This window comes from Entelurus aequoreus, linkage group LG18, assembly GCF_033978785.1.
Source record: "Entelurus aequoreus isolate RoL-2023_Sb linkage group LG18, RoL_Eaeq_v1.1, whole genome shotgun sequence".
Lineage (NCBI taxonomy): Eukaryota > Metazoa > Chordata > Actinopteri > Syngnathiformes > Syngnathidae > Entelurus > Entelurus aequoreus.
Genome location: NC_084748.1, coordinates 11623881 through 11636570, shown reverse-complemented (window position 1 = coordinate 11636570; position 12690 = coordinate 11623881). Strand labels below are relative to the sequence as shown.

The following is a 12690-nucleotide window of genomic DNA, read 5'->3' as shown; positions in this document are numbered from 1 at the left end:
ACTCCAGTGTTCTAATGGTACAATGTGTTTGCTCATTGGCTCAGAAGGCTAATTGATGATTAGAAAACCCTTGTGCAATCATGTTCACACATCTGAAAACAGTTTAGCTCGTTACAGAAGCTACAAAACTGACCTTCCTTTGAGCAGATTGAGTTTCTGGAGCATCACATTTGTGGGGTCAATTAAACGCTCAAAATGGCCAGAAAAAGAGAACTTTCATCTGAAACTCGACAGTCTATTCTTGTTCTTAGAAATGAAGGCTATTCCACAAAATAGTTTGGGTGACCCCAAACTTTTGAACGGTAGTATATATATATATATATATATATATATATATATATATATATATAAAATAAGAATCAATTTTTAAGAAAATGTTTTTAGGCCATCTCCATGCAACCAGAAGAAACTTTTCTAACCTGTAAGCTGTTTTGAAAAAGTTTCATTAGAATAATTATACCAAATTATTTACATTTTGCAAGGATCCGTTTGAATCGAGAATTGTTTCTGAATAGAATTGTCACCCCAGGAAAGAGATTGAACCGTTAGGTGCCCAGAGTCTCACACACCTACTGGCCACCCACCCGCAGAGATGAGTCCTTTTTGGGTCTCGCGTTTGTTTTCTCGGTAGCACCAACAATTTAGACAACTGTGGGCGACAAATGTGAACCACGGAGGTCACAGACTCACTTCAAGTTCCAGTCTTACTCCGTCTTTTTTTGGGGGTCGGACTCTGCTCACAAGTGGCCCAAGTAAAATGGTTGATGACGGTCAAGCAACCGGAAGCTCTCTGACGTTTGTACGTGTGCCTAAATTGGTCCTGGTCTCCTCACTGGGGTCCCAACCCCCCGTGGGCGGTCTGCCCGTCCCCGTGGTCGCTCCCCCACAGGCGGTAGAACTGGCTGAAGTCCACGTAGGGCGGCACCCGGCCCGTCTCGTCCGGCTGCACCGCCTGGCTGCCCGGCTGGCGAAACAGGCTGCCGTCCCCCGAGCTGGAGCTGGAGCTCTGCGTCTGCGTGTTGGTGGACTGCAGCGTAGCGGTGGGGCTCTGGCTGCTGGCGGGGAACGGGGGGACAGGTATGAGGGCGGGCACGGGGACCGAGGAGGGCGGGGGGTCCGCGTCGCAGGTGGGGAGGCACAAAAGGGAGGTGGACAGAGGGAGGGCGTGGAGGGGAGAAGGGGCGGTGGGGAGGCAGAGGAGGGAGGTGGACAGAGTGAGGCGGGGCAGAGGACAGAGGGGACGGTCAATTAGAGGCTGAAGGATGGAGGCGAAGCTTTGGCGAGGACAGCGTGAAGGACACGGGACGGATGATGACATGCTGGGGCCAACGAGGAGCAGAAATATCGTTAAGTGTTAGTGAAGGATGGACAAGATGGAGCTCCTTGGACAGTCTCCTCCGAGTTTAACCAGGACAATTAACCTAAATTCCGGACTATAAGCCGCTACTTTTATCCTACAATCATTCATTTATGTATTTTTCTTCACTGGTGGCGTGGCCATAATGGCACCAGGGTGGCCTACTCAGTGGCCTAGTGGTTAGAGTGTCCGCCCTGAGATCGGTAGGTTGCGAGTTCAAACCCCGGCCGAGTCATACCAAAGACTATAAAAATGGGACCCACTCCCTCCCTGGAAGCATCACTCAGCATCAAGGGTTGGAATTGGGGGTTAAATCACCAAAGTGATTCCCGGGCGCGACACCGCTGCTGCCCACTGCTCCCCTCACTTCCCAGGGGGTGAACAAGGGGATGGGTCAAATGCAGAGGACAAATTTCACCACACCTAGTGTGTGTGTGACAATCATTGGTACTTTAACTTTAAATCAACTTAACTTAATGCAAATAATTGTATTTAAAAAAAACAAGCAAAAACACAGAGAGAGTGTTTAATTGTTTGTGCTATGGCGCCATCGCTTGGACGAGTTTGCTCCCCGCATGTGCATTTACCAGCCTTTTTTATTGTCATTTTTTTTGTATCTCTTGTTATCATTACGTATATGTATTGTTGCATTTGAACAGCTGTATTGTTGATAGAGGTAAATTATTGCTATTGTTCATTATTAATAGCTGTATTTCCATTGGTATTTGTATTGCTCCATTTGTAGTGTAATAATGCTCATTGTCATTTCTGTATTATTTATTTATTTCGCTAACTGCTTCTTTGCTATCACTTTTACCATCATATTTGTACGTATCGTATTTGCTGATGTTGCTCTATTGTTGTTGTTGTTATTGTTGTGTTTGCTGTTGTTGTTTTTGTCTCTCTGTCTAATCCCCCTCTTGTCCCCACAATTTCCCCCTCTGTCTTCCTTTTTTTCTCTTTCTATCCCCTCCTGCTCCCGAACCAAATGATAATATAAATACATTTAATAAAGTCAAATACAAATAAGGCAAAGTAAATCTGAACAGCCGATATGGGCATCTACATCAACTATATGATTTGCCTGAGAATCTGAACATATATATATATATATATATATATATATATATATATATATATATATATATATATATATATATATATATATATATATATATATATATATATATATATATATATATATATATATATATAAATGTGATTTTATAATCAAAAACAGTTCTTTATTAACGCACACAAAAGCACCAACAATTAGTACTGTTGAGTACAGGTATCGATTCACCGGTATTGTATCGGTGCAAATGTGAACGGTACCCAGCTCTAATTGTTACTTTTTGTTGGACCTTTGAGATTCCACTCGATTTATGTTATTCGGTCCTAGTAGACATGATAAATGCTTGTCAACACGCTCATGTCTGTGCTGTAGCCGCGGATGAAGATTTATGTCTATGTATTTATGTTTCCAAATGTATCGTCTGACTGACTGCCAGTAGACCTCGCTTGCCACGGCTGAGTTGGTAACCCATTTTCTTTGTTGGTGGCTAAAACTTCCAAATAAGACACTTTTTGTCATTTGTTGGTGAGAAAGACCTTGGTTTTCTCTGCTGGGCGGAAGTGTTCCTCACGTGTAGGTCTGATGAAAAGCTGAGCAGTTAAATGCTTTGCCAGCTGGCCCTGATTCTCTCTGTGGTGTCAAGGCCGTGACGAAGACAAAGAGGAAGAGGAAACATAAATAATCAAAGCGGCGGAGGAACAGCGGGGAGTCAAACGGCGAGAAACAAAATAAATATTGAAAAAAAGGGGGCGATGGACAATGTGCTTTATATCTACTGTGAATTCCAGGCTGTAAGCCGCTACTTTTTTCCTACGCTTTGGACACTGCGGCTTATAAAGCAGCGCAGCTAATTCATGGATTTTTCTTCGCTGGCGGCCATATATACGAGAGAAAGAAGGTGCGGATCTGGTAACAAATGAAGGAATAATTAATTCCCAAGAAAAACAGCAGGGGGTCCATCGTCTGGCGGTGGTTTGGCTTCAAGCGGGAAGATGTTGAACAGACAACCGTAATTTGTCAAGTGTGGGGCAAAAGCGTTGCTACAAAAAGCAGCATTACTGCTAATATGTAGAACCCGCTAGAGAATGAAGAGTGCTTGAAACTCCGCATGTCAACATCTCTGTTCGGTGCCACACCAACAAAATGCCGAGGCAACCATTTCCACATCAACACCGTATGAAAAAAATAGTCAACAACAGAAGGAGATAACGTCCGCAGGAACCTACCACATAGTGAAGGACATACACTATTTGATTTCCTATTATGCAGCTCATTTTAATTTGACAGTTATTGAAATATCTTGTATGACATCATGCACAGAAGTGCACTTTATTTGTTTTAAACTATTGTAGTGGCGTTCTGTACAAAAAGTGCACTTTAATTTAATGTTGTTTTGATATGTCATCTTAGTGACATCATGCACAAAAGTAGCTTGTTTTAAAATGTCTCTGACAATCTTGCACTTTCTGTTTTGAAATGACATGAATGTTTGTGCCACTGCTTAATAACTGTTTAATAAATACACTTTTGGTCAATTGACTTAGTTGTGATTTCCCTCTCTGCATGAAAGTTTAAAATGAGCATATATTAATGCAGTATGAACAAGAATGTTTTAATGTAGACACATAGAATCATCATACTGTTGTGATTATATGCATCAAGTGTTCATTCAAGGCTAAGGTAAAATATCGAGATATATATCGTGTATCGTGACATGGCCTAAAAATATCGAGATATTAAAAAAAGGCCATATCGCCCAGCCCTAACTCCAAGCAACGTTTGTAAGTTTTACAATACAACTAAAACAATTATAGCTTACTAAACCATCCCAATATGTTTTCATGCATATTTGCACGTGCTCTCGTAACGTCATGAAGCTAACGCTATTAGCATGAACTAATATGCTAACACGTTTACGAGTGTCTGCGTTAGTATCATTAACTTTTTTGTGTTGTTTCGATTTTGTAAATTCACCAAAACGTCACCGTGGAGTTATTGAGTCTGTGTAGCTGATTGGAGAGCTAGCCTCCGCAGCTAATGGGTCCATGACGATGACTTCTGTTTTGTTTGATCATCCGTTTTACTGCTGTGTTACAGGCACCGTTTGGAAACAATTAAGGTATGTAAATAAACATTCACAACATTTTCTGTGTAAATAACATTTCACAACGAATATATCTGCGGCTTATAGTCTGGTGCGACTAATATATGGAAAATACCCTCCAAGGTTTCTCATTGTCCCAATGGGTTGAGTTTTTCCTTGCCCTGATGTGGGATCTGAGCCGAGTATGTCGTTGCGGCTTGTGCAGCCCTTTGAGACACTCGTGATTTAGGGCTATATAAGTAAACATTGATTGATTGATTGATTGATTGAAATATAGTCCGGAAAATATGCTACTTTATCTATATTACACAGGAAGTGAGTTGCAGGGGGCGGAGCAATGACGTTAGTCCAGTTAAAAGAGCAACAATGGAAGCAGGAACAATAGCGCAAGCAAGAGGAGGAAGTCGAATTACCCTGGTGTGGGGGTGCCCTCCTCCACGGTGGAGGCCGTGTTGGTCCCGTTGGTCAGGGTGCTCTGGGATGGCATGACCAGAGAGAGGGTGACGCTGGTCTTACTGGTGCTCTGGCTGTTGGAGTATGGCACCGACACCGGGTAGATGCGGCCGCCTGACAACAGAACATCAACATGGTCACGGAACGTCCTTTGAAAGGAGAAAGGGTGCTTTTCTTGGCGGGAAAATATCCACACATGAAGAAAGGTGCGGCCTCAGCATGAAACCGGGAATCAGAAATAAAGTTTCTTTTGCTTCTGGCTGTGCTGTTATTTCAGCTCCGTGTGGTATTGGGAGTCCGCTGTTATAGAGGGGGGAAAAAAAGCTTTGATTTCTTCTCTGCCGGGCGGCTCACTCAGAGACGTCAGTGCATCTGGTTTTATTTTTATTAGCGCGCTAATGTTGTTCTCAGACCAGGGCTTCACTTGGAATCGGACCCGAGCGGCCCTGAGAGCTCTATAAAGTCCACATTGCAGCTGATGTGCTATCGGAAGGCGTAAGTAAGGTTGAATTTATTAGGGCGGGGAATAACAAGAGTATAATATATCAATGTAATACAGGGATTGTGTGATCATCCATACATTGGTAGACCACTATTTACGCCATGTTTGACGCCTAAGACCGTAGCCAACTGTATTGATTGATTGATTGAGACTTTTATTAGTACGGTAGATTGCACAGTCAATAAATGATAAATGGGTTATACTTGTATAGCGCTTTGACAGTATTTCCACATTCACACACACATTCACACACTGATGGCGGGAGCTGCCATGCAAGGCGCTAACCAGCACCCATCAGGAGCGAGGGTGAAGTGTCTTGCCCAAGGACACAACGGACGTGACTAGGGTGGTAGAAGGTGGGGATTGAACCCCGGTAACCAGCAACCCTCCGATTGCTGGCACGGCCACTCTACCAACTTCGCCACGCCGTCCAGTACAGTACATATTCCGTACAATTGACCACTAAATGGTAACACCCGAATAAGTTTTTCAACTTGTTTAAGTTGGGGTCCACGTTAATCAATTCATGGTATAAATAGATACTATCAGCATAATACAGTCATCACACAAGTTAATCATCAGAGTAAAGACATTGAATTATTTACATTATTTACAATCCGGGGGGTGGGATGTGGAGGGGGTTGGGGCGGGGGGTTAGGTTTGGTTGATACCAGCACTTCAGTCATCAACAATTACCGTATTTTTCGGACTATAAGTCACAGTTTTTTTCATAGTTTGGCTGGGGGTGCGACCTATGTGTGAAATTATTAACACATTACCGTAAAATATCAAATAATATTATTTAGCTCATTCACGTAAGAGACTAGACGTATAAGATTTCATGGGATTTAGCGATTAGGAGTGACAGATTGTTTGGTAAACGTATAGCATGTTCTATATGTTATAGTTATTTGAATGACTCTTACCATAATATGTTACGTTAACATACCAGGCACGTTCTCAGTTGGTTATTTATGCCTCATAAGTTACACTTGTTCACTATGCTTTATTTATTTTAAATTGCCTTACAAATGTCTATTCTTGGTGTTGGGTTTTATCAAATAAATTTCCCCAAAAAATGCGACTTTAATCCAGTGCGACTTATGTTTTTTTCCTTCTTTATTATGCATTTTCGGCCGGTGCGACTTGTACTCCGAAAAATACGGTATATACATTTCATTATTTACATTTGATTAATTACAATCCGGGGAGGTGGGATGTGGTGGGGGGCGGGGGGGGTGTTAGTCTAGGGTTGTAGTTGCCTGGAGGTGTTCTTTTAGTGCGGTTTTGAAAGAGGGTAGAGATGCACTTTCTTTTACACCTGTTGGGAGTGCATTCCATATTGATGTGGCATAGAAAGAGAATGAGTTAAAACCTTTGTTATATCGGAATCTGGGTTTAACGCTATGGCTCTTTTACACTTACAATTAGGGTGAACGTGCACATGCATGGTGTGTGTGTGTGTGTTGGGGGGTAGCAGGGCTATCTGGCCCGGGAACGTCACCACACCGGCCCTTGAGGTCAGTTCAAAACTTGGGAGACCAACATTTTTGCAGCCAATTCCTAAAAACATTGCTCCCGTTGTGAAGAGGAACTTGTACCACTGTATACACATTGGCAGACCCTTGCTAGCAAACATAGACCACTGGGGTCCAAACTTGGGATTTAAATAATTGAGGCGTTTCTCAAGGCACCCCTCTAAAGGGGAACTGCACTTTTTGGGGGGGAATTTTGCCTATCGTTCACAATCATTATGAGAGACAAGAACACATGTCTATTTTTTTTAATTAGGATTTTAAAGATGATATAAAACGCTTGGAAGATGCTGCTAATGGGGGTCACCGTTATAACCTTCAAAGCCTCTAAAACCACTTCAAAACCCTCCATCAACGTTTTATATACACACTGCAAGTATATATATATATATATATATAAAATGTAGTAACAGACACTTTAGAGATGCTACTTCAGTAGAAGCATTTAAGTCCCATCTTAAAACTCATTTGTATACTCTAGCCTTTAAATAGACCCCCTTTTTAGACCAGTTGATCTGCCGTTTCTTTTCTTTTCTCCTCTGCCCCCCTCTCCCTTGTGGAGGGGGGGCACAGGTCTGGTGGCCATGGATGAAGTGCTGGCTGTCCAGAGTCGGGACCCGGGGTGGACCGCTCGCCTGTGCATCGGTTGGGGACATCTCTGCGCTGCTGACCCGTCTTCGCTAGGGATGGTCTCCCTGCTGGCCCCACTATGGACTGGACTCTCACTATTATGTTAGATCCACTATGGACTGGACTCTCACTATTATGTTAGATCCACTATGGACTGGACTTTCACAATATTATGCTTGACCCACTCGACGTCCATTGCATCCGGTCTCCCCTAGAGGGGGGAGGTCACCCACATCTGCGGTCCTCTCCAAGGTTTCTCATAGTCATTCTCATTGACATCCCACTGGGTTGTGAGTTTTTCCTTGCCCTTATGTGGGCTCTGAACCGAGGATGTCGTCGTGGCTTGTGCAGCCCTTTGAGACACTTGTGATTTGGGGCTATATAAATAAACATTGATTGATTGATTGATGACTTCCGTAACAATATGTAATATGTACAATATTTACTGTATTTTGGCGCATTTTATCTGCGTTTCCATAGCGACGCATGTCCGACAATGTGTGTTCCTTGACCCGCTGCTCCTGGAAGCAAGCACGAAGGAAGAGTGAGACGCTGGAGCAGACGGAAGCCGAGAGAGTGAGGTGAAAGTGAATCGAAGCTGCAAAATGTGGAATTTGAAGCCATGCTATTTCGACATAAATGGAGTGCTTACTCATCATTAACTGGAAAAAAACGTCCCTGGTCATCTGGACCAAACAGACAACTGTCCATCAAGCGAGCCATACTTTCACGTAGCTCGGTGCTTAACGTCTCGTTTTGTTCACACACTTGTCTACTTTCGACACACGCAAACTGATAGCATGCTAATGTTAGCGTACTTGCATGCTAACATAAGCATGATATTTTTTTTTTAGCTAAATTTGCTTCCGTTTACCCCAGAGTCGAATAACTTGGTACGTGACACTTGTTAACTGTTAGCATGCTAGCAAGCTAATATTAGCATGCTAACTTTTTTTTTTCTGTTTTGTCACTTCTTCCGCAGCCATACACCTTACAGCCGTGTTACTTGATAAGTGAGACATGCTAACTGTTAGCATGCCGTCGTTAGCACACATGCTAAGTGTTATATTTCAATGAAAGCATGTTTTAGGCTAGCTCTATTGCTAATTTTTTACAGTTACACCTAAAACTCACGGATTCAGACACTAGACACCATCTTAAAAGTACAGCGTTTTCCGGCGACCCCCGGCCAGAGGTCCAGGGCACAGATAGCAGGCCCATCAAAATGTTCTAGTTAATATTATTATACCAAATAATACATTGCAAGAATCTGTTTGAATTGAGAACCATATTAAATCGAGAATCAATTGGGGCGGTATTGCTCGGTTGGTAGAGTGGCCGTGCCAGCAACTTGAGGGTTCCAGGTTCGATTCCCGCTTCCGCCATCCTAGTCGCTGCCGTTGTGTCCTTGGGCAAGACACTCTACCCACCTGCTCCCAGTGCCACCCACACTGGTTTAAATGTAACTTAAATATTGGGTTTCACTATGTAAAGCGCTTTGAGTCACTAGAGAAAAGCGCTATATAAATATAATTCGCACTTCCCATCAATTCTGAATCGAATCATCAAACCAGGGATCGCAATCGGATCGCAATCGGATCGAATCGTGAGGTGCCCAAATATTCACACCCCTAATGTACAGGTAAGAGGTAAGAAAGAGTCCGACAAAAGTCAATTTTGTCGGACTCTTTCTTACCTCCAGCTGTACACAAACGTTTTCACTTCCATTACGATACTGATATTGCTTTGTGGCGAGCCATCAGCGTTCCTGTTCTGTAACCCTGTACACTGTTTGTTTGTCTAATCTTGAACGGGTTTGTGCTGAAAAAAAAGTTTTGTTGTACTTGTGCAATGACAATTAAGACCTATCTGATCTGATCTGATATTGGAGCCTTGAGTCTTGGCCGATACTGATATTAACCCTGATTCATCTCACCCCGAGACCAGTCCTCACCTTGTGTCGGCGTGAGTGCGGCGTCCGCTAGCGGGTAGTTGAGCGTGCGGATCAGCAGGGTCATGTCTTCGTGGCAGGAGCACAACGCCGCCCTCTGGCGGCCGGACATGTAGACGTCGTGGTGGAGGCGCTTGACGCGGTCCACCACCGACTGGGCCACCGCTTCCAGGCTGGTCTGCTGGGCCAACTCCGCTGCTACCATGGCAACGATTTCCTGCGGCGGACCAGAGAGAAGAGGTGGAGTCAGACGAGACAAGAAAGCGGGGAATATCAGACTCAAGTGTGGAACAGAGAGGAGCTGGACTACATGAAAAAAAAAGGGGGATAGAAAAGTATGAAGGAACAACAGGACACAAGGCGGAGTCTCGCTACCTTATTGACGTGATCAGGGCCGTGCGCCGACTCCAGGGCGTCGATGAGTCCTTCTGACATCAGCAACAAAAAACCCATCACGTTGTCCAACGACTGGCTGCCTTGAATCTCTGGCTCGGTGATGATCGGCTTTGTCTTGGCCGTGCTGATTGCAAACACACACATGTACCATCGATTGTATCATTTATGCAAAGAGCGATGGCTTCTCAAAAGACTTGTCATTTTTTAATTTTCCTGAGGGAACTCTCCTGAAGGAATCAATAAAGGACTATCTATCTATCTATAGTTTGTCCATTCGACAGTAAAAGTCACTTATGGAGTTTTTTCGTTAACACTAAACTCCTTTTTTGCCCCTGAAACAATGTGAGAAACACAGTTTGACCCTAGTGTGGATTCCATTACACGGCAAATAAACAATACCAATCTTCCAAGAAGATCTTTTCATATATATATATATAGATATATATATATAAAAATAAACTAGTATTACCGTTTTTAATGAAAATGATGGAAACTGCATTTTAATAAACTCGTGGACTGATTGGCGCCAACTTGCTTGCTGAAAACAAGAGACATTAACGTTGTTCCCCTTTGAGGAACGACATTCCCCAATATAAACTTACATAAACACATTGTTGTCTGAGCAACTAAGATCTTTAATTGTGCACATTGAAGCTACAAGTTGTGCTCTCTTAGAACAGAGTGAATATGAGGTATTTTCACGGTGCATTCAAGGACCACTGAACAGTGTACAACACCACAACACCTACCAGAAATATTGAATGATAATAAAATACTTTATTTGTTATGCACTTGTCATTGAAATAAATCCAAAAGTGCTACAGTACAATACGATATTTAAAACAATAAAAGCTCAGCCATGAAAACTAAGAAGAAAACGCTGTCAGGGAAGCATAAGAAACACAAAACACGCAAAATAGTGGCTTTACTAATGGTGCATATTTTTAATTTAGTTATTTAAAAAAAATAACTTACAAGATGTCAATGTGTGTATAAGTACTTTTTGAGCCTATTCAACAATACCACCGTGATTAGGGATGGGTACTGTTCACATTTCAACCGATACGGTAGCCATTAATAGATACCAGTACTAAACGGTACCATTTTTCGGTACTTTTGTATATTAATAAAGATTGTTTTCGATAATAAAATCCCATTTTTATTGCAAAATTTAAAAAATTAGCAATCTATTATAACTGTTATTCAGTTTTTTAAAATTGTTAGCATGTTCTAATTTACAAGTATGACATGAAGTTGCACGTCCAAGACAATAGATGGCAGTAATGCATAGTTTGTTTGTTTTTTGGTTGCGTCCTAAAAAGGGTTTGTACTTTAAGTATTGTCCTTATTACGCACCAGCTGTTTAATTGTAACGCGCATCTTAGTTGTAGTTTTTGTTAACACATTTGGAGGTGTTGAGATCGCCATGTAAAATCGCAAATGCTAACCAGCAGCATGTCAATAGCAATGCCAATGTATATTAGCATCAAGCAGTGTTGGATTTTATGTTTAAAAAAAAGCACCGGATTCGCTACCTATCCCCAACTGCGATATGACATTTTCATTTTGTTACAAATCCCTATTTTTACAGTGTTTGGTACTCGTTTACCTGAGCAAGTCAATGTCACTGTAGTTGATTTTCACCCTGTAGTCTCCGAGCCTTCTGGTGCTGCTCTGCCCGCTGATCTGGCCCGCCTGCCTCACACGAGCCGAGTCCACACCTGGGAGGAAAGAGGCGCAAAAAATAAGAATAATAAAGAGGAATGATACATGAGTCGGCGAGGGAAATAACAAGGAGAGGAGAGGAGCTTGAGGGTGAGAAGTGGAGCTGTTAAGTAGGAGAAGGAGATGGTGGTGGATGACGGGACATAGAGGGGTCACCTTTTGTGGGCTTAATGGAATGACTGCTGCTCCATTTAAATGCTTCCAAGATGGGCCAGAGCCACGCAAACATTGAATATAAAATAGTAGAGGAGGCGGCGAGAGGCCAGAGAGCTACATTGCTGCAGGCTGACATTCCGCCAGGCATCACATCTAAATTAGTCAGCTGGCTTATAAATATGTGCTGGATGACACCTGACGTGAACCACCTGGGGTCTCCTTAGGGCATGGGTGTCAAATTCCTGCCCGCGGGCCAAATTTGGCCCGCCGTATAATTTCACTTGGCCCTTGAGGCAATATCAAATTAACACTAAAGCTGGCCCGCCGATTATATTCAGCGGCGGTGCCGCGGTAACACTGCATTCACTGCTAATTCTCATACTTGCCAACCCTCCCGGGAGACTCTCAAATTTCAGTGCCCCTCCCAAAAATCGTCACGTCCGCTTTTCCCCAAGTCCAGCAAATGCTGGCCCAGTCACATATGTGCGGCTTCAGCACGCACACACACGTGAATGCAAAGCATACTTGACCAACAGCGATACAGGTTACACTGACGGTGCTCGTATAAATAACTTTAACACGGTTAGAAATATGCGCCACACTGTGAATCCACACAAAACAAGAATGACAAACACATTTCGGGAGAACATCCGCACCGTAACACAACATAAACACAACAAAATAAATACCCAGAAACCCATGCAGCCCTAACTCTTCTGGGCTGCAACCCCGCCCACCTCAACGACACACGGAGGGAGGGGCACGGGGGGGTTTGGTGGTAGAGGGGGTGTATATTGCAGCCCAGA

At 43.1% G+C, this 12690-nt stretch overlaps 1 protein-coding gene across 2 annotated transcripts in view; it reads right to left on the bottom strand.

Moving 5' to 3' along the window:
* Positions 1-362: 362 nt before the first annotated feature.
* Positions 363-12690, bottom strand: part of tab1 (TGF-beta activated kinase 1/MAP3K7 binding protein 1) — a 28700-nt gene continuing 16372 nt past the window's right edge. The window contains exons 7-11 of one of the 2 annotated variants that reach the window (XM_062026509.1): positions 11613-11724; positions 9983-10127; positions 9611-9824; positions 4950-5103; positions 363-1052 (exon numbers count right to left, since the gene is read on the bottom strand). In XM_062026509.1, coding sequence (XP_061882493.1) covers positions 830-1052; positions 4950-5103; positions 9611-9824; positions 9983-10127; positions 11613-11724 — 848 coding nt within the window. In that variant the 3' untranslated portion in view covers positions 363-829. Of the gene's footprint in view, positions 1056-4949; positions 5104-9610; positions 9825-9982; positions 10128-11612; positions 11725-12690 lie in introns of both variants that reach the window. The other variant, XM_062026508.1, reaches the window with a different exon arrangement.